At 30.4% G+C, this 21962-nt stretch overlaps 2 protein-coding genes across 2 annotated transcripts; both read left to right on the forward strand.

The window, feature by feature from the left end:
* The first annotated feature begins 1795 nt into the window (after positions 1–1795).
* Positions 1796–4087, forward strand: LOC123882469 (LOB domain-containing protein 15-like). The gene is made up of 3 exons (XM_045931327.1): positions 1796–2073; positions 2439–2679; positions 3535–4087. Exons 1-3 carry the CDS (start codon positions 2060–2062, stop codon positions 3874–3876), a joined length of 597 nt encoding a protein of 198 aa, XP_045787283.1. The 5' UTR covers positions 1796–2059; the 3' UTR covers positions 3877–4087.
* A 6731-nt stretch (positions 4088–10818) lies between these two features.
* On the forward strand, positions 10819–20886 carry LOC123919661 (probable leucine-rich repeat receptor-like serine/threonine-protein kinase At3g14840). The gene is made up of 24 exons (XM_045971634.1): positions 10819–11406; positions 11609–11780; positions 13488–13559; positions 13749–13820; positions 13922–13993; positions 14108–14179; positions 14933–15004; positions 15122–15193; positions 15294–15365; positions 15475–15543; positions 15796–15867; positions 16032–16103; positions 16197–16259; positions 16775–16834; positions 16915–16950; positions 17049–17089; positions 17527–17906; positions 18118–18313; positions 18531–18680; positions 18796–18914; positions 19027–19237; positions 19367–19604; positions 19779–19932; positions 20056–20886. Exons 1-24 carry the CDS (start codon positions 11313–11315, stop codon positions 20413–20415), a joined length of 2991 nt encoding a protein of 996 aa, XP_045827590.1. The 5' UTR covers positions 10819–11312; the 3' UTR covers positions 20416–20886.
* The last annotated feature ends 1076 nt before the right edge of the window (positions 20887–21962 follow it).

Here is a 21962-nt window from a genome sequence, read left to right on the forward strand (position 1 = left end):
TTTACTTCAATACCAAGTTTCCTCCAATTCTCATCATGTTCCAACTTGTTTCCACCCCTGCTTGTTAACATTTCATTTTTAGAATAATGATGATGATGTGTGTGTGACACTAAGATAATACAGTCTATAATTTCACCAACCAAATTCGATATTAACTGTTAAACTGTTAAATAAATTCTCTAAATTAACAAAAAAATTGGGTCAACGAAGCTGTTGAAAAATGGTGTTGGCCAGGTTCTTGCATTTGGTGTACTTCATACAGAAGAAGGTTTTTAGAGCTTTGAACTTTGTAGTATGGAATATTATATTGGGAGAGAATTGAAATTAGGTTCAAATTCAATGAAGCAGGTCACAAGGCTGAAGATAAGGGTCAAGTCAAAGAATAACATATGGTGCCATTTTCTTGCTTGGAGTTTAAGCAATCATTCATACTTTTCACAGAGTTCAATAAAACCCTTAGCTTCCCCTGCATATACACTCTTTCTCTCTGTCACCTTTCTTTTACCACCCACTTTGAGAAGAAAATAAAGTCATTGGTAAACCACAATATTTTCTTCATTTAAATTCAATTAAAGTAGTGATGAAGTACATATTATTAAATCACTGCTAGGTTGGTCTCACATGATTTTAAGCTAGAATGATTCTGGATTTTGTTTTATCAATGAAATTGAAGGGTGTGCTTTCATACTATGTTAAAGTGTGTGCAGCTGCAAATTAAGAAAAATAATATTCCATCTGCATAATATTAAAGAGAAAATTTACTTTGAATAACTATTGTATAAGGTAAGGTCTAGGCCACATACAATCACTGGCGGAGTCAGAAAATTCATAAAGTCTAGACAAAATCTCAGTTTTAAATAAAAAGTTTAAATTTTACCCTAAAGTAACCCCTAAAAATCTCTTATTTATCCTAAACCAACTCTTAAAAATACCAATTTTTTTTTAGAGAGCCTGGGCATGTTCCCGAGCTTGCTGGGTTGTGGAATCGCCTCTGGATACAATAACTATATATTCAATGTATCTAAAAAGTAAACACAATCGACTAAAATTCATAATGAACCTACTATTTTCTTTAGAATACATATTTTTGTTGTAACAATCAGGATTTATGATGCCTAATTAGTGTTGATTAAATCAAGTAACTGGCATATTGTTATGTGTCAAAAGATTTTCTAGCATCCAATCATGGGTAGGATGTCTCAATTGGTATGTCTCTCTCTCTCAATTCTCAATATATCTGTCACATAACAAAGTCATTTTCTGCTAAATATTAGCAACTTATCTTAAAAGGTGTCCAAACCACATTGCTCTGATATATAGCAATATTAAGAGTCCTTTTCAGTTTGCTTGAAATAAAATTTCTAGGCAATTTCTTCATTAACGGACATCTTATATATAATGGAAAAATAATTCTCAGAGGAAATAGTGAAAATGAATTATTGAACCAAATCTAAAACTAACTTCCAATTTTTAAGACTAATCATGATTTAAATTTCGGATTACACTGCAAAAATTTATATATATTCATGTGATCGATGTGATTGAAATTGCAAATTGTGATATTATTATAGAAACTTTCAAAATATTTTACATTATGATGATAATTACAAATGTAGACCGCAACTTAAAACTATGTTACTATTTGACTTCGATAAGAAGAAAGAATCACATGCATGCACAATGGAATCACACGGTTGATTTAAAAAGTCAAACACATTTAAGAACTCACACGTGAGCAAGTAGACCTACATTTGTAGTACAAGTATAATTAACCATAATTCTTGAAATGCTCGAAAACTAGAGATCAGGTTCAATTCAACCACTAGCCAGCATTGAACATATATACATACTTTATACAATGTGACATTTATTTTCTATATATTTCTTTGAATTTCAAATACAGCTGGAGTGTTATTTGTCCTTAACAACCTTTCCTTTTAAGCACACCAAACCAAATTTCTAACCATATATTTTTTCCTATACCCTAACCTTTGGGACTCTTCATCACTTCTCTATCTATTTCTCTCCTACTTTTACATGTTTTAGTGAGCATGCCTGAATGTCCAGAGAAAGGTAAGAAAGCTTTTTCTCTCTCCCAGACAAATTCTTCCATATCATATATTAGATGAATTCATATGGCGTCCGGTTAACGATTCCACCATTCATGCAATCAGCACATCAGTGGCCATTAAATTGAGATCGGATAATTCATATTTCAAGTTTGATATTTTAATTTTGAAAAAATAATAAAAAAATATCTATATGAAATATGTGGATCGTCCAATCTTGATCAACGACACTGATGTGTCGACTGTGTGAATGCAAGGGCAACAGCTGTATAGTAGTGACCAAAGTTTTTAAACATTCTTTTTGTGCCTTGTAAAATAATGTTACATAAATTGTTACTAAATTTTCATGCTTATTTTATTTCTCTATAGGGAGAGATTATTTGACGAAATAGGAAAGAAGAGGGAAGGAGATGATTCTTTTCAGAAGGGAAGAATGTTAGGTCCTTCTGGAACACTAAATACAACTACTCCTTGCGCTGCGTGTAAGCTTTTGAGACGAAGGTGTGCACAAGAATGCCCTTTTTCTCCATATTTCTCTCCTCATGAGCCTCAGAAGTTTGCTTCTGTCCACAAAGTCTTTGGTGCTAGCAATGTCTCAAAGTTGCTAATGGTATATACACATAAAAACCTTAGTTCATTACAACAAATTAAATTTGTTTACTATTTAGTGGAAAATGTATTTTATGTTGTTGGAATACCCATCATTCATGCAATCATCACATTGTTGGATGTTAAATCAAGATTGGATGGTCTAAAAACTATGTAGGTTTTATAACTTTTTTTATAAAATATACAATACTACACTTGCGATATTTGGATTATCTAGTCTTGATCCAAATACAACTGATGTGTTGATTACGTGAATACATTGGATTTCGACTTGAAAATTTTATATTGTCCAAATCTTGATCCAACGAACTCATGTGCTTATTGCGTGGATATGTAGATCCCGATAGTAGGGAATCTGTATCCTACATATAGTGGCTGATTTAGTTGTTGATTTCCAAATCAAAATATTTATTTCGTTCACTATACCAGTGGTTTGAGGACTTTTACAAATTTCTCTCTAAGTCGATCACAAAATTATTTTGTAATTGATTTAGAGACCCATTTGTTGACCAATTTAAAATTAGTCGTTAAATCGGTTGTATAATGATCAAAATATTCCGGTCGCTAAATTGATTAATTATTAAATAATAGTTCACTACTAAAAAAAGTTGAAATAATTTAGGGACGGAAAAGGAAAAATGTTTCTATAATTTCGTGCAAAGTGTTAGCTATGCCAAATTTAGTGATCAGTTTTTTTTTTTTTTTTTTGACTTATAGTGATCAGTTTTATTTATTCCTTTTTCAACTTTTTTTTTTGCTAGTACTGTTTTTTCCCCTTCATATATCTCAATCATATATGCATTCTACTTGAAAAGCTAGGGTAATTAATTTGTGGTATGGTGATTTGTTTAATTAGGAGGTACCTGAGAATCAAAGAGCAGATGCAGCAAATAGTTTAGTTTATGAAGCTAATGTAAGACTAAGAGATCCAGTTTATGGATGCATGGGTGCAATTTCATCTTTGCAACAACAAATTCAATCATTATTAGGTGAACTTAATGTTATAAGGGAAGAAATACATAAATACAAACTCATGGAAGCTAACATGATTCCTTCTTCAGAAGATTTATCAATTGCTAGTAGTACCCTACCATCTACAACATCACTACCTATGCTTCCTTCTTCCATTTACACACAACAAACAAATCCTACCAATTATAGCTCAATTTCAAGTGATCATATTTCCTATTTTGATTAAATTTGCAAACAAAATATAACAATAATAATTTTTTATTGATGATATAAGAAGAGAAAACTAAAGTCATAGGTTTGGTTTAGTGATGAGGAATTTGTGTAAAATGCAAGAGATTCTGAGTTCGATCATCTGCTCCATTGTAAGCCCAAAACAACAAAGACTCTTATTTAGTTATGGGATGTATAATTTGTTTTTGTTTTTTTGTACTATATATATTGATAATGATAGCCACAATATTCTCCCAAAGAAATATGATTATTGTTCATTCTCATAACCAACTTCGTCATATACAAGTTGTTCAAATCCATTAAACTTCATTTGCATTTGAATTTTTAATTTCTCACATGTTGATCATGCTATGTTTCTTATTCTAGATATTTTTCTCTTCATCCTTAGATTATGAGGTAATGTTCATTGTTTTGTATTTCTTAATTTAATTTTAACCAATTTCGTCTCCTACCAGAAACTCTGTAATCTAAGGCGAGGCGATTTACGTATAATTTTCACATCAACTGCCTTTATTTGGATGTAGGTCTTGACCTTTGATGTAATCATAAGAAATAAGAAAAAATAGAAAAAACAGACAAAACAAAATTATAAACACAATAAATCTATGTTGATATAATAATATATGATGTATAGACTTATGTTGATATTACCTTTGATTGTTGACTGCTGGAATTCAATTTATACCTTTTTATGTTTAATTTCTTTGAGGCTAAAATGAGAATAGTAACCATAATAGAAAGGAAATGAATGAAGGATGAGGGAACTTTTGGATTTGTAAATAGTATTGGGCTTGGGCCATCATATAAGACATAGAGAACTACTTCTCCCCCCTCCAGGCAGTCATGGCCACCCCCTAAAAACCCTATTTTACCTCTCACTACTTAGAAAGCGAGTGTGTAAATAGCAAAAATATGGGGGGGGGGGGGGGAATGCAAACTGCAGCTGAGTTCGCTTTCTAGAATGCGAACACATTTTTTCATGATTTTTTTCATTCTAGGGGTGGATTTGAGCTAAAAATATTGACACTCGCTACTTAAAGTATGAAAAAGTGCTCGCATCCTAGAAAGCGAGATGGTTAGTTTGGTAATTTCAGGGGGTGACCGAGGATATTCAGCTTGTGCGAATTGGATTCTAAGACATACCAGTAATAAAATAAAAAAAATAGTAATTTTTTTACTCAAAGAAAAAAAAGAAGACATAGTAATAACATAAAACAATTTAAAAAGAAACAAATTGGTGGAATATATATTTAACAAATGTATCATTCATCTCAACTCTCTCTCAAAGTTTCGTACGGATTTTAGACGGAACTCATAATAATAAAAGAATTAAGAAAATTGATGACGTTTGTCCCAATATCGTCTCAATGGTTCGCACAAATTTGGGACGAAATAAACAAGAAAATGACAACATTATTTGTTTTGCCCCTAATCCGTCTTAAAGCTTCTCAAGGATTAAGGACACATTATTATGCGAACAGTCCCAAATCTGCGTTAAAAAGATACATATAAAATAAACTTGAATTGTGAATTTTGTCTTAAATTCGTCTCAAATTCTCGTATAGAATTGAATGAATGTTTGTTCAAATATGTCAAATTGGTAGAAAAAAATACAATGATAGAAATACACGAGAGATGGACCCAACAGGCCAATAGTCATTAAGGCACCATAAGATTCTAGAAGGAATAATCACATTTCTCCTCATAAGTTGATAAATTCTCTACCCACGCATGTTTCTTTTTTACCCGTTAGATTTTCGTTTTTGTCCTTGTATAAAAAATTTAGTTTTTGTTTGTCTAATTTTTTTTGCCTTAAGAAAAAAATTCATTTTTTTACATACCGAATTTTTTTGGAAGGTCAAAATCAGAATTTCGGGGTTAAAAAGAACCAAAGGGGAGTTGGAAGAGAATTTATCTCATAATTTGTTATGCATTTTCTGTTTTAGGGATGGATTGTTAGTTTTGATAATTATTGTACCGTTTATTAGAAGATATCAGAAAATATTTCATCATCCCCAATCGTATTTCTCAAGAGGCCTCCCTATCCTATAACTCAGGGAACTGTTCTTATCATAAACATCGAATCTATTATGGAATCTTTAGTATCATTATTTTTTATATATTGTAGACAATAAAATTGACTCACTGAATGAAATGGTTTGGATAGTATAAAACTTAGAAAAATGTTTTTAACTTTTTGTTTAGTATTTAAAATCTTAATTCATTATCTAATAATGACTTTTTTTTTTGGTACATAAGGGGGTAGAGCCCCGAAAAAAACTAGGAAACTAAACGAACACTCCGAGACATGCAAGTGCCAAAAAAATCATAAAACAAGAGACTTTGAAGCTTGCTAGAAGGAAGGAGTCTCCAAAACATGCAAATCAAAAGAATTTAATGTTAGACTATAATTAATTAACCAATCAGCTGATTTGTTTCCATCACGCCAAGTGTGATTAATCTAAACATGCCAATTCACATTGGCAAGATCACGAATACGTCTAACCAAGGTAGGAAGATTTCCGTTGACATTGCAGTTTCCTGTTACCATTTCAACTAAAACTTTTGAATCACTTTCCACTTGAAGATGAGTAATTTCTTGTCTTCTAGCCAAATCCATTCCGGTTTACATGTCCCACATCTCAACGTCGAGGGCCCATATCAAATAGAGCTTGCTTACACCCGGAGAAAAGTACCGAGCATCCAAAGTTGACTTAAAATTATGTTGTGAACATCTTGAAACTTATTTTAAATGTGATAGTTGTTTTATTTACCAAAATCTAGAACATGATAATTATGGTGTACTAGCGGGCCAGGCTTCCGCGTCTGTCCGTGTCTAATTTATGTTTAAAAAAAAATGTCTTATGTATAGTCAGTTTGTTAATAAATGATATTTGTTGCTACTAAAAAATAATCAAGGATATTGTTGGTATTATGAAAAGTTCACACAAAAACTCATGTATTGTCTTTATATATAGTATATATATAGTATAGATAAGTTAGGTGAGGCTTACTCTACCCTTTCATAAATTGAGGGTATATGTCCATCAACTAATAAGAACAAGCTACATGTGGTACCCACAAGAAACTTATAACAAACTTTTGAATTTGCACATGTGGATTTGCATATAGCTTGTTCTCATTGGTCGATGGGTAAACACCCTCAGTTTATGAAAGGATAATTATTGGTTAGTGAATTGGTTACTATTTTAACATTCAGATTTACTCAACCGCGGCCTAAGTTATATAACAATTCCGGAATATGCTATGTGGTTTGAGTTTTGGTTTCAACCAAATCCAATCTAAACCGGCCCACATACACCCTTAATTTTATGATTTTGGATTTGTTTCCAACTCTCAAGCGTAGATTAATATCTCCATTCAAACTTTTTTTAATATCCTCGCAAATGTCCCCAGGTATTCATGCTCCTTTGTTAAGATTAACTTGAGTTTGAGGATTTTTCGCTTTTTAGATTTTATTTATCTTCTTTTATTTTTCCTTCTTTTTTTTGAATCAACTTTTATTTTCCTTCTCTTTTAATTTTTTTGTCTTTCTTTTCTTTTAAGGAATATAAATTTTATAAAATCATGTTATATGTTATTGAGAATCACTAAAATTAAACGGTGTGAGATGGGATATTGGCGATGGAAACTGGGTTATTGGACTTATACCTGTCTGGAAGTAAAAATTGTATCTTTATAAGTTGTTTTTCACAAACTACCTCAGAAAACTTATAATAATACATGAAATCTTATTTATTTGCATAAGTTGTTTCACACATGAACTCAAAAATAAGTCAATCTAAACGAGCTTTTAAATAAGCATCCCATTCCTCTACATTATCTCAATGAGACTCGTGCTCAATGAGACTCGTGCTAGTACTTTCTTTTGGCCTTATTCATCTGGTGCTTTTTCGACGAAGTCCGCTTATGATTATCTCTGTGTTAGTAACTAAGTAGGTAGTAATTCTCAATGGAATAAAATGCTTATAAAAACCCTCACAATAATAATTATTATTATTATTTAAAAACCATTTAAGGTATTGGCTGCTGAAGCCATTGCAAAAAAAAGAAATTGACGTTTTACTTATTGGTGGCTTGACCGCCAAAGGAATATTTGGTTCAAAACTTTTTTTTTTTTTTTTCAAGAATTTGGTTCAAAACTTAACAACCATTTTTTTGCATGAGTGGACCTCATTTCTTACTGTTACTAAATAAAAGTTCAAACCACAAGATAAATTACTTATGCTGAAAATATGCAATTTTTGGAATAATTGGAGCCGTATTTATTTAAAAAATGGAGAATTGTTAGAAATTTCCAAATTAAAATAATATGAGTATATAGAAAATGCTCCTAGTAAGAATTTTTTGATGTAAGGAAGAGAAGAATTTTATGTGGCGACATTTACACTTACAAATTATAATCACTAATCATGTATGATTAGCCAATTTTTAATTGGTCAAATTCCCTAATTTTGTGGATTCTTATCTTTCTTGTGTAAATAATATTTCTTACTAAATAGCAATACTCGAGAGTAAGAGATCTCTCAACTAGGGAATACATGAGAATCCTTAGACTTTGTTTGGATGACGAAAGAAAGTGAGAGGAAAGAAAGTTAAAGGAAAAAAGTAAGTGTAAAGTGAATGGAAAGTGAGATGATTTTTTAGGTTTTTTTTTTGACAGGAAAAAACATTTGCATTAGATAAGATAAATCAAATACAAACAAAGAGAGACACATTGTGTTAGGACATTCCCCAACCACAATTGAAAAACAACACAAACAATTAAGCCAACTAAGATTTGAGCATAAAAAAGCTTTGAGAAAATAGAAACCAACAATGCAGCACCAAACAAATAACTTAATCCAGTCACCCAAGCAAATTTCTTCCACAAGTGATAAGTGGGTTGAGGAACCACAGTCTTTAAATCTATCCAATTACGGATAATTTCTTTGGCTTGTGGACGCGCAGATCGACTATACGAGTTCTCGAAATCGAGTAAACTCACCACACGTGAATGATCCATCTGTTGAGTGGAGAAGAAGATAGACTTGTTTGCAACAACCACTATTAGATCCTTACTCAAAACATTTGTTTGTACTTAACATCCAAACATTTTTGGGGCCTTACATCAAACACCTTGAGAGCATACTTAAAATAAACTAAACTTAAACACACAATACAAAACACATAAAAATAGTACAACACTACAAAAATACATGACCCACAAACCCATAATCTCAGACCTTCTGCATCTTCTGGTGGTTGTGGCTCCGGTGGGGGTCTTCTTCCATGGCCATAGAACTCAAAATGGTTGGTTAGGAAAGTTAAATTCAGATTTGAGAGCACAACAGTGTGCTTGTTGACAGAGAGAAGAGAAACCACGATGGAAATTGGTGGTGGAACATGAAAATGAAACAATGGAGATGTAGAGTTAACATGAATAAAGAAGAAAGAAGAAAAACCCACATTCATGGGAGAAGTACCTCCACATGGGAGGGGACAAACTTCATTCCGGAGAGGAGGAGCTCTGATGGCATAGGAGAGATCCCTACAAAAGTGGAAGCGGCGACTCTCAACCATTGAGGAAGTGAGAATCAAGAAATCCTTTTTAGTTGTTGGTATGAGTGAAAGTGAGAAGAAAGTAAAAGAAAAGAAAATAATGAATTTATTAAAAGACATAAAAGCCCTTATATTGTTAAAATATTTAAATGAATATATATAAGAATAGCACAATTATATATTTATATACATGATCTTGTAATAAAAAAAAAATTATATACACACCAAAAAGTGGCTGAATATATATTATGGCAGAGCCCTTTTGACGTGAAAAACAAACAAAAGTGGTACAAAAAACTCTTCAAATGTGAGGGCATTTTTGGAAAATTTCGAAATTGAAGGTGCATATGATGCTTTCCGTCCAAATATGGGGGGATGGGTTTTGAACATGATGACCCACCAAGTTGCTGCTTTCTTTCCTTCCTGACATTGCAACCAAAGGATGGAATCACAGATTTCAATAAATTTTCCATCCTTCCACCTTTCCATCCTTTCACTTTCCATGGAACCAAACAATGTGTTAGTGTAGCCTGGTTATGACTTATGATGAGTAAACTAGTAAAGGTTGGACAATTATATTCAAAAGTCTCCTGGTACTCCATTTTTTTAAAAGTAATTTAGTGGCGAGAATTTCACACGCTAAGTAAATAAGTATGAAGAAATAAAAAATTATAGATTTGAATTTGTGTCTCAACAACGACTTAAGTCCATAAAATTTGCCACCACTTAAGTCCATGTTCAAATAATCTCAGATTTCATATGATGGAGACCTCTTAACGATTTCCTTGCATGTAATGAGGAGAAAAATCCATGCTTTTTAAAGCAAGTGTGATTAATCCTAGTACGTAATCTGTAGGAACAAATCTTTATTCCATTTCTCTTATGATACTTTTCAAGAACCGGGTGCTATACTACCATTTCCTATTGGTTTGGTTATATTGGGTTTGTCTAACATGCACAAACTCTTTATGTTGTGCATCGTGGATAAATAGTCATTTATGTTATAACGAATACGAATTTTCTAAAATTTATTGTTGGATTGAAAGTTTATATCATATAGATCATCCATAAAAATTTTGAAATTTTTTGAAAATAATTTGATATGTTATTGAGACCAATCAAAATTAAAGGTATTTAATAAAAATTTATAAACCGTTAATTTTGATGAATTTCAAAATTTTTATGGATGATCTATATGATATAAACTTTCAATTCAACGGTGAATTTTGTAAAATTCGTATTCGTTATGACATAAATTACTACTTGTCCACTATGCACAATTTGGCCTGGTTATAGTCATAAAATTAATATATTTTATTCTACTAGACTTTTTGTTGTCATTAATAAGAACCGTGTTGTAGGTAGAATTATTATCACAACTGTCATGACCAATTGGTTAGAATTTTAGTGTAATAATGCATGTACATGTTCTACATACATATCTATCAGTATATAATGTCATAAGCCTTTGTTTCCAATATATTTTTAATTGGCCAATATTTGTCTTTTCTTCAACTAGCTACATACATTAAACAGTGACCTCTATCCAGTATTACTAATTTATATATACTCAGTAGTTAGTACAAAAATACACAAATGGGCAATATTTCAACAGTTGACTTTGTATTAATCAAATTCATAACACATTTTGTGTTATATTAATGTATACTATACTATTCATTCTATTTTCTATAAAACTGACCTCTATCTGTCTTTTAGGTTTCATTTAATTTCTCATCACCAAACAAAGTTTTGTCTTAGTACAATTTCACTTTTTCATATGCATATATCTTTATGATATAACTCTAGCTAGCTGTTGCTTTCTACCACTGAATTTGAAGCTTTGTTTTAGTCATCTTATCAACAAGCATGAATATAAATTTTCATGGTTTCTTCTTCCTCCTCCTTTCAATCTTTTTATTTTCCACCTTAGCTTTTGGAGCCACTCTGTCCAAAGATGAAGGTATATGTTAATAACTTGCTCACATATTAATATATTTTTCTTACTCACATATTTATAAAAGTAGAATAAAGTCACTGACACATATCTTTTCTAGCTTAACTAGTCTCGGCAAGTTCAAAGATGAATTTGGACATGCAGCAGTGTTAATACTCAGATGTTATATATATGATTTATATATAATGAATTGTTTTTGGTATTGTAGTGGAAGCTCTTAAAGATATAGCTAAGACACTTGGGAAGAAAAATTGGGATTTCAGTGTAGATCCATGTAGTGGAGAAAGGAATTGGACATCTGCTGAAGAGAAAGGAAGTGAAAATGCTGTCACATGCGATTGTACCTATGTCAATGCTACTGTTTGTCATGTGACTCACATGTACATTTCTTACCCCTTCTCTGTTTTTTTAACTTTGTCAATAATTTAACTTATATTTTTAACTTTATCAATAATTTAACTTTTATAATAAGAATGCTGAATAGTGTAATTGGATAATTATGATTAAAAAAAAAGTTAAACAACTATTTTAGTCTTTAAAAGTGTGATAGGTTAGTAAGAGTTTTTTTCTCTTTGCGGATTAACTCACTAAAATTAGTACCAGAGAAAATCGAACTTAAAACTTTAAGAGAAGCACATTTCAAAGTATTAAATCAGAACCACTATACCAACCCAAGTGAGTTAATTTTTCAATGTATCAAAATTACAAACATATTCTCAAATGTTTTTTCGGTTAGTCATTTTCAGTCGTAAAATATGTTTTTTATTAATTATTTTGGTTTTCAATTGTTTTTTTTTTTTGTCAGTTATTTTTAATATGTCAAATTACAAACAATACACATCTGAGTAAAAAAAAAATGGTTGTTTACCAAAATAAATAAATAAATATTCATCTCATGATGTTGTAAAAAAACAAACTCGTTTGTGTTTAAGTGAAAACACTTTATCTTGAAAAATTTTGCAATAAAATATATTAGTTCCTGAAAACATAAAATCTGAAATATACATTATATATATATATATATATATATATATATATATATATATATATATATATATATGAGAAATCTCTAATCCCTATTTCTTATAGTCAATGTTTATGACTTCATGTTCAGCATTATTATGTCTATTTTAAAAACTACTTATTTGATGATGTATTCTTATATTTAATTTAATTAAAATAATTGTGAACGCAATGAACATGTTGGTTTTGTCAACTTAATACGGCTGGTTCCATACTGTTTTATAAAAAATAAATAAAAAGTATCATATATTCCCTCGGCTGGTTCCATATTGTACGATATTCATATAACTTACTTTGATCATTTTTTTTTATTGATATATAAAAAAAAAATAAGCTTATAAGATATTATTCAATTTATCTCGATAAGTATTTTTAAAATATATAATTTTTATAATTGTTTATAATATATAATTAAAAATATTAGTGACTAAAGTTGTGCATCGACATGTGTGTCTTGATCTAAAACGACACTTAAAAATGAAGGGATGAAGTATATCTTATTTTATTTGATAAAACAAAAAAATTATTTCACCTTTTTGTTTATATCTTTTTATTTTTCGGTAATTTTCTTTTCATTTCTTTTTTATTTTTTAATTTTCGCAACTTTGTTGTTGGCTATGGTTTGGTCTATTCTCCCACTTACCATTGAGGACACAAGTAGATGTCAATAAATATTATTAGTACTACTAGACATTTTTTTTGACGGATAGTATACTACTAGACATGATGTGTCCTAATTTTCTTTTGGACCAAAAATTTATGGTCTTCTCAAAAAAATTTAAGATCAGTACTTTCATCGATAATGACATGAACTTTTTTAAAAAATTTCTCATTTGTGCTAGTTATATCCTTGTCATGACACAATCATAATTAGATGAATGGTTGACCAATATTAGATTCTACTATAAAAAAAAAGGTATCACCAGCTAATTATAATTAAATACTTGGCTTAACATGTTGTCAACAAAAGATATACTTGGCTTAACAATTTATTTTAATTATTATTTTCATTGTTTTTTTTTTTTATAATCAATTATTATTTTCATTGTTGAATGACCTTCTAGAATTTTGAAACAACAAAATCTCCCGGGCACTCTCCCACAGGAATTGGTCAGGCTACCTTATCTTCAAGAATTGTATGTATCATTTATTCAATTATTACATTCAATTATTGCTTTAACATATCTATGTATTTTTTTTACTATATTGTACATATATATTTGGTATTCTGATATACGTAGACATGTCATATCTACGTATATTATTACTATATGTGTATGTGTATTAATATAATATTAATGTATATTACTTTCTCCCTATTATAGTGATGTTACCCGCAATTACCTGAACGGTACAATTCCTAAAGAATGGGGCTCCATGAATAATCTTCTTAACATGTATGATTTCTTTATTTTTTTTTTCATTTTAATTTTTTATATTAACTTTCATGTAATAAAGAAGAAGCTAATGACAACATTTTGTTAATCATAATATATAGCTCCCTCCTTGGAAATCGATTAACTGGATCAATACCAATAGCATTAACAAACATATCAACTCTCCAAAGTTTGTGAGTTCTCATCATCTACCTTAGTAATTTTATTTTATGTCTGTAACTAAACTATGTTGGCACATTTCAAAGAGTGTTTGTACTAAAGAGGTTTAACATGAAATTTCATCATAGGGGATTGGAGTCCAATCAATTTTCTGGACGTCTTCCTCCTGAGCTTGGGAATCTAAACCAAATTCAAAGACTGTAAGCACTTTATTTTGAAAATGGATTAGATGCGGTCAATATGCAGTCAACATTTTACTACCATCCGATCGGACGGTTTAAATTTTAAGGCAGTTTTTTATATATATATTTAATATAAAATCTAAGATTAAAAATCTAGATCGTCTAATCTCAATTAGACGGTCATTGTTTAGTGACAGCGTGACTGTATGCTCAGCCTACTGCACATAATCCATATCACTTTATTTTATTTTCCATTTACATCCAATAAATGCTGCAAGAAAAAGATAAATCAATGAAGAAAATTCAAATAGATTTAGGGCCCATTTGCAGCTTATAGCACAAGTGCTTATCATGATAATTGATAAGTGCTTATGTGTAATATATAAGCTATTTTTAGAGCAAAAGATGAATTATTTTATATGTGCTACGAACTGTTTTCATAAACTATATTGAAGAAGTTATGTAAATAAGTTGAAACAGACATGAAAATTGTCCTAAACTATTTTTATAAATTCTTTTACTTAATCTCACAAAACTTATGACAATAGAAAAATTCAAATAAACTAGCCAGTTACTAAATTTATAATGAGAAAGTTAGAGAGAACTTTCATTTTTTCAGTCTCTAATTTTGGTATTAATTTTATTATTTTTCTTATTATATATGTTAATATTATTTTATTCTTCATTGGTGTATATTTCTCCCAAGTGAATAATCTAATTTGATGTCAGTGGCTTAGATTCACAAAATTTGTTTTGTTAATTTATATTTAGGTTAATTTCTTCCAACAATTTCACTGGAGAACTACCTGCTACATTGGCCAAACTCACCACATTACAAGATATGTAAGATTCAAATTTTTATTGAACTCTTGAAGTTTTGAATTATGACTAAATTATAATTTATATATTCTTTGAACATATATTAACTTTTCTTGTTTCATGCATTTTTTCTATATATAGTCGAATTGGAGACAATCAATTCTCTGGGAAGATACCTGATTTTATTCAAAACTGGACAAATCTCACAAAATTGTAACAACTTTCATTTTCTATTTTATTTTATATACTTCAATTGTTTTTCTATTGCTTGAATTTAATTTATTGAAATAATTGGTTGAATTTACTTTTACAGAGTTATTCAAGGGAGTGGATTAAGTGGGCCAATTCCTTCTGGAATTTCAGTTTTGAAAAAATTGACTGACTTGTATGTATGATATTTTATTTTATATATTAAACAATGTTTCAAAATTAATAACTTTCATTTAATTTTTATTTTTTTTACTAATTAATTGTGAATTTGATGTGATATGCAGGAGAATCAGTGATTTAAGTGGATCTGAACAATCTTTTCCTCAACTTAGTGATATGAAATTGAAATATCTGTGAGTTGATTGCACCGACTTTTTTAGAAATCTACGAAGCACATACACAAATAGACACTAATACATTGACATCGATAATAATTTAAAAAAATGATGTAATTTAATATAATCATATGTGTTGATGTCAAACACGTCCAATCTAAAGAGTGTCTGTGTTTTATAGTTAGAAATAGAAAGAAGAAGAAAAAAAAAGTAGCATAAAAAAAAGTACTCATAATACATTGTTTATTTATCTATCTTGTTGTTTCATAGGATTCTAAGGAATTGCAACATCAATGGAACACTGCCTGAGTATCTTGGGGCAATGACTAGTCTAAAAAACTTGTAATTCCATATTTCCTCATAATTTGTTTGATTTCATTTAATGATTAAATTCTCTTATATTATGTTTATATTATTTTCTAATATTTTGTATTTTACCTTTGACATTTCCTCTATAATTTTCTTCTATGGTTTTTAATCTCATTCTTGATATGTTTTTCTTTCAGAGATCTCAGCTTTAACAAGTTGAGTGGACCAATTCCAAATGACTATGATACTCTAAGAAAAGTGGATTATTTGTAAGAATAAACCATAATCCACAAGTTCTATAAGTACTTAATGAATATTTAATTCTATGTATTGAATTATTTATATATTTTTTTTTAATATAGTTATTTAACTGGAAACCTTCTCACTGGACAAGTTCCTTCATGGGCACAAAAAGCTGATAGCTTGTGAGTCTCTTTGAAATTCTACTTATATGATTCCTGATCCTTGGATTGAAAAATATAATTAACATTTAGGGCTTGTTTAAATTGCCTTATTTGAGCTTTTCTATTCGTATAAGTTTTGTGACAATGTTTGAAAGAACTTATGAAAACAACTTATGACAATATTTATAAGTGTTTTCTTTTTACGAAAAAAAAAAACACTTATTATAAATATTTATAAGTTCTCCAATATAGCTTATGAAAACAGCTCGTAGCATATATAACATCAATTTGTCTTTATTTTATCTTTTGTTATAAAACTAGCTTATGCAAGCTTATACATAAGGTGCTTTTGCTATAAGCTGCAAATAAGCTGTTTATCCAAACAGGCCCTTAGTGTTACTATTTGAGTTTGGTTATACAATTATTTGTTACTCTATTGATTGATATGTTTCTTTGGAGTTCCTAAATGTTTCATTATTTTCCTTTATTTGGCATATTTTAAGATTCTGAATCAAAATTTTGTAACTTGAATATAGAGATATTTCATACAATAACTTCACTCTAAGCCAAGGGAGTCAATGTCAAGATGGACATCTGTAAGGATTCTGGACTTTGTGTGAATTTGTTTGGAAATTAGGAACCTATTTGATTCACAATCATTTCTTATATATCACAGGAACTTGTTTTCTACCTCATCGACCCGGAATGACTCGTAAGTTTGAGACTTTTATTTTCTCTTACAATGTCACCAATCTTGAATTGATTATATTGGATTATGATAACTTATTGCGTCGTCTGTTATCATCTCAGAGGAATAGCTTCATGTTTGACAAGCTTTGAGTGTCCTAAAAGTAAGTTTCTTGGTGGTGAAGTTACTATTGACTGCTAAGATTTCACTATTGATTCAACATTTTCATGTCATATTTCATATATTAAAAACATTCATGAAACTCATAAATTAGTTTATTTGATTTTATAGGTTTAAGACTCTACTTGTAGCTGTAAGACTGAATACATCTATCCTTCTATACTCGCATTCGGCTTCCCTGCAGTCACCGATTGCACACATTCACGCACTCAGCACATCAGTGAATGTTAGATTGAGATTGGACGGTCCAAATTTTAATACAGATTACTATGTGTTGACTGCGTGAATGCGTAAGCAGTGACAGCAGATAATCCAAAGGAATAGAAAAATAATTTTGATGGAATATATTTTTTTCAGCATATAATTTTCTTATCTGGCTTAATATTTGAGTAATTTCTCACTTTATTTTGCTTGTGCCAGCTTCATCATATGCTCTTCATATAAACTGTGGTGGAGGGTCGGTAACAGTCAATGGAAGCACATATGACGATGATATGGATACAGCAGGACCAGCTAGCTTCCACCAGAGTGGGGGTAAAACTTGGGCATTTAGCACCACCGGTAACTTCATGGATATCGACGGCGCTGACTCTTACATCGTGTCAGATAAATCTATGCTTTCTGCGGCTAATTCTGAACTATTCAAGAATGCACGAGTTTCTCCTACATCTTTGACTTATTATGGATTTTGCATGGGAAATGGAAACTACACAGTAAATCTACATTTTTCAGAAATCATTTTCACTGATGATCAGACATATAACAGCCTAGGAAGGCGTATATTCGATATCTATATTCAGGTACACGGCTATCATTTATTCATACTTAAGTCATCTATTGTCTACCTATTCAAATATATAAAAGTCAACTGATCCTCATTCCTGACTCTATATGTATATATATATATATATATATATATATATATATATATATATATATATATATATATATATATTTCGGCTTGCAATCCTTATGAATTGAAGTATTAATGTTTGAGTTGAAATGTAATAGGGAGAGTTAGTACAAAAGGACTTCAATATTGCAAATGAAGCCGGAAGAATTGGCAAGGCAATCACGAAACCATTCACTGCTGTTGTGAGTCATAATACCTTGGAGATTCGCTTATATTGGGCCGGGAAAGGGACAACTAGTATACCATCTAGAGGAGTATATGGTCCTCTTATATCAGCAATAACTGTTGAACCAGGTAGGTTATAATTTGTATGTTCATAATCTCATACTACCTAAAGTTTTAAATTGCAGTTGCGGTCACAATTGCAGATATGCTCGAAACCTTTATTGTAGTAAAATTTGAAAATCAATTAAGCCGATGCAGACACTTCACAATCCTTTATATTGCGATCTCAATTTAAAACCATGTCCGTGTTTTGATCTGATCAAACTATTCTATAATAATCTTTCAGATTTTACCCCTCCTTCCGAAAGTGGAAGTAGCAGCATATCTGCAGGAGCTGTGGTTGGAATTGTGGCTGCAGTAGCCATTGTTATCATCCTATTGTTTGTTATTCTTCGGCGAAAAGGCTATTTTGGAAAGAAAAGCTCTTTAGAAAGAGGTAACTATAAAGAATAACTTATGGACTTTTCATGTGCCAAGAATAAACTTATGCATGTTTAGTACATAAGTAAGTTTGAGCAGTTAATTGATCTTTATTTTGCATCAATTAACAGAGGTAAAGGGTTTAGACCTACAAATGAGTTTATTTAATGTAAGACAAATCAAAGGAGCAACAAATAACTTTGACATTGCCAATAAGATTGGAGAAGGAGGATTTGGTCCAGTATACAAGGTATTATGTTGTCGCGTATTCATTATAATGTTAATTGTTAAGTAATATTTAGTGAATATTCATTTTCAAACTTTAAAAACTATAATTATACAAAACATTGTTTGAAATGCAGGGGCGTCTATCAGATGGTACATTGGTAGCAGTCAAGCAACTTTCTGCTAAATCAAAGCAAGGGAATCGCGAATTTTTAAATGAAATCGGCATGATTTCAGCGTTGAACCACCCTCATCTTGTTAAACTCTATGGATGTTGTGTGGAAGGAGATCAGTTAATGTTAATCTATGAATATTTGGAAAATAATAGTCTTGCTCGCGCTTTATTTGGTAATTCTTCCTATATGATCAATCGATTAACTTTGTTCGTCAATTATATATATATTCCACATTTTCTAACTTATGTCAATTACTAAATGGTATCTTTTTTTTTTATATTTATATCTTTCATAAATAAAGGGGCTGCAGAACACCAAATAAAATTGGATTGGCCAACAAGATACAAGATTTGTGTTGGTATTGCTAGAGGTTTAGCATATCTCCATGAAGAATCAAGATTGAAGGTTGTTCATAGAGACATCAAGGCAACTAATGTGTTGCTTGATAAAGATCTCAATCCGAAGATATCTGATTTTGGTTTGGCCAAACTCGATGAAGAGGAGAACACTCACATTAGCACTCGAATTGCCGGGACATAGTAAGCTCTTATAATTAAATTTACTTTGTGGAAATTTTATCAAAAAATATTTTACATGTGTGATATGCATGATTTGAGGTCCCTATGAACATTGAGGTGATTGACAAACTAAAACAAGAGATTTTGTCATTAATAATATCATAATGTTGCTAATAATTTTTTAAAATTATGCAGTGGATATATGGCTCCAGAATATGCTATGCATGGTTATTTGACCGACAAAGCAGATGTCTATAGTTTTGGAATCGTCGCCTTGGAAATCTTACATGGTAGTAACAATACCACTCTTCGACAAAAAGGATCAGAAGCATTCCATCTTCTTGATTGGGTAAGTATTCCAGTGTTAATTATATTCGTACCTATCGCCTTTTAAAAATAAGCGTTTCAATTAGATCGTTATTTTAAACTTCAAATTTTGAAATCAATTTAATTATATTATTCTATTTACTAGGCACATGTCTTGAAAGAGGAAAATAATCTATTAGAGCTAGTTGATAAAAGATTGGGATCAAATTTCAACAAAGAAGAAGCAATGGTAATGATAAATGTAGCACTATTATGCACTAATGTAACTTCAGCCCTTAGGCCAGCAATGTCTTCAGTGGTAAGCATGTTAGAAGGTAAAATTGCTATTAAAGAACTGATTTTAGAGTCAAGTGAAGTGTTGGATGAGAAAAAAATGGAAGCAATGAGACAATATTATAAAGACCATAGTATATCAATGGAAGAAGGACCATGGACTGCTACATCTTCTTCAGTAGCTACTGATCTTTATCCTGTAGATTCTTCTTACTTGGAGAAAAGAGTTTAGAGATTGTGGAAATAAATTATCTTTGTTTTTATCAATTATATCTTGCCATGAGTTGGTTTGTACATTTTTTTTTTCTTTCTTTATCCTTATAAATTAATTGTAATACAACTATGATTTTTTTGCTCTTAGAGTGTAATAAATTTTCTATTCAAAATTTGGAGTAACTTGTTCTAATCTTTTGGTGTTCTTGTAACTCCTAACCCCTTGTATTGGCCTGGTGAAAAGAGTTTGAGATTTAAAGTGTGCTCCTTGTTATGCTCCTTGTTATAAGGTTTCAGGTCATGATCTTTTTAGTTTTATTTTTTATGTTAAGTCAGTTCATACATAGTAAAACTGTGGTTTCAATTGGATCTCCATTAGTAGACGATAGGATTGTGTTGAGATTGAACAACATATAAGTAAGAAGTCCATAAATTCAATGTCTTAGGGTTTTGGATGAAACTGTGGTGTCCAATGTATTGATTTAATCCAGTGTGACTCCTCCTCAACAGCCTAAATTGGTGTCAATCAATTTAGTCGTCTTTAAGTCAGATATTGATTCTTTTCTTAAAAAAAAAGTTTCTTGTAGCTGCTAGTGTCACAAATTTGTCGATAGATATTTGATTAAATTTGCTATTGTGTCACTATATTTTTTGAATATTCATTGTTTGCTCCTTAAATAAAAGTATATTTGTAGTCAATTTTAATTTTAATGATCATATAATTTGTACAACCTATACACTAATAACTCTTTTCTTCTTTTGAAGAGGTTTTTTTTCTAGGTCACGAGGGGTACCCGGGATCATACACTTATACACTAATAATTCTTTTCTTCTGTTAAAGAGATTTTTTTTGCTGGGTCACGAGGGGCATCCGAGGATCATTCTTGGACTATAGGTGAGTTGGTCACCGCTTTTTACAAAATATCTTAAGGTATTAAATTTATGGGTCATATCACTAATAATGTGTTCAACCTCTCTTTTTCTAAATAATGTCGGACTTAATTCACCTCACACTTACCACAAGATTTTTTCATTTAATTTAATTCATTCAACTGATAAAGTATTTATGATCATACATTTAGTAGATTCACACAATTGTTCCAAATGAATTCAACTACTTGTTTGCAATCATACAACAGTTTCACTTTTGTAATCATGAATTTGAATACGATTTAATTCATGCAATATGTATGATCATGCAATTTGAAGTAACGGGAAGACAAATATAATATCATAATTTTTTCTATTATGTATTATAGTGTTATGTTTTAAGTCTTTGACAACTTTATAATATCTATATTATTTAAATTTATTTAAATTTTATTTGCAAAATTTCTTGATGCATTTTAAAATGAAGAAATGAATGAAACAAATTTGAGTGATGAATTAACCTTGGGATGTGGGAAGATCATAACAAGCAACGCTAATAAGAGCATGGTCTGCAACCAAATCCACATCTACCTCCACGATATTCACACTTTCGACAATCAGGACTATCCCACTGCATAATAATAATCTCTCCAAAACAACCAATTATCTTTAAAAAAATATCAAAGCACAAGGCGT

The sequence above is a fragment of the Trifolium pratense genome, linkage group LG4 (assembly GCF_020283565.1).
Source record: "Trifolium pratense cultivar HEN17-A07 linkage group LG4, ARS_RC_1.1, whole genome shotgun sequence".
NCBI lineage: Eukaryota > Viridiplantae > Streptophyta > Magnoliopsida > Fabales > Fabaceae > Trifolium > Trifolium pratense.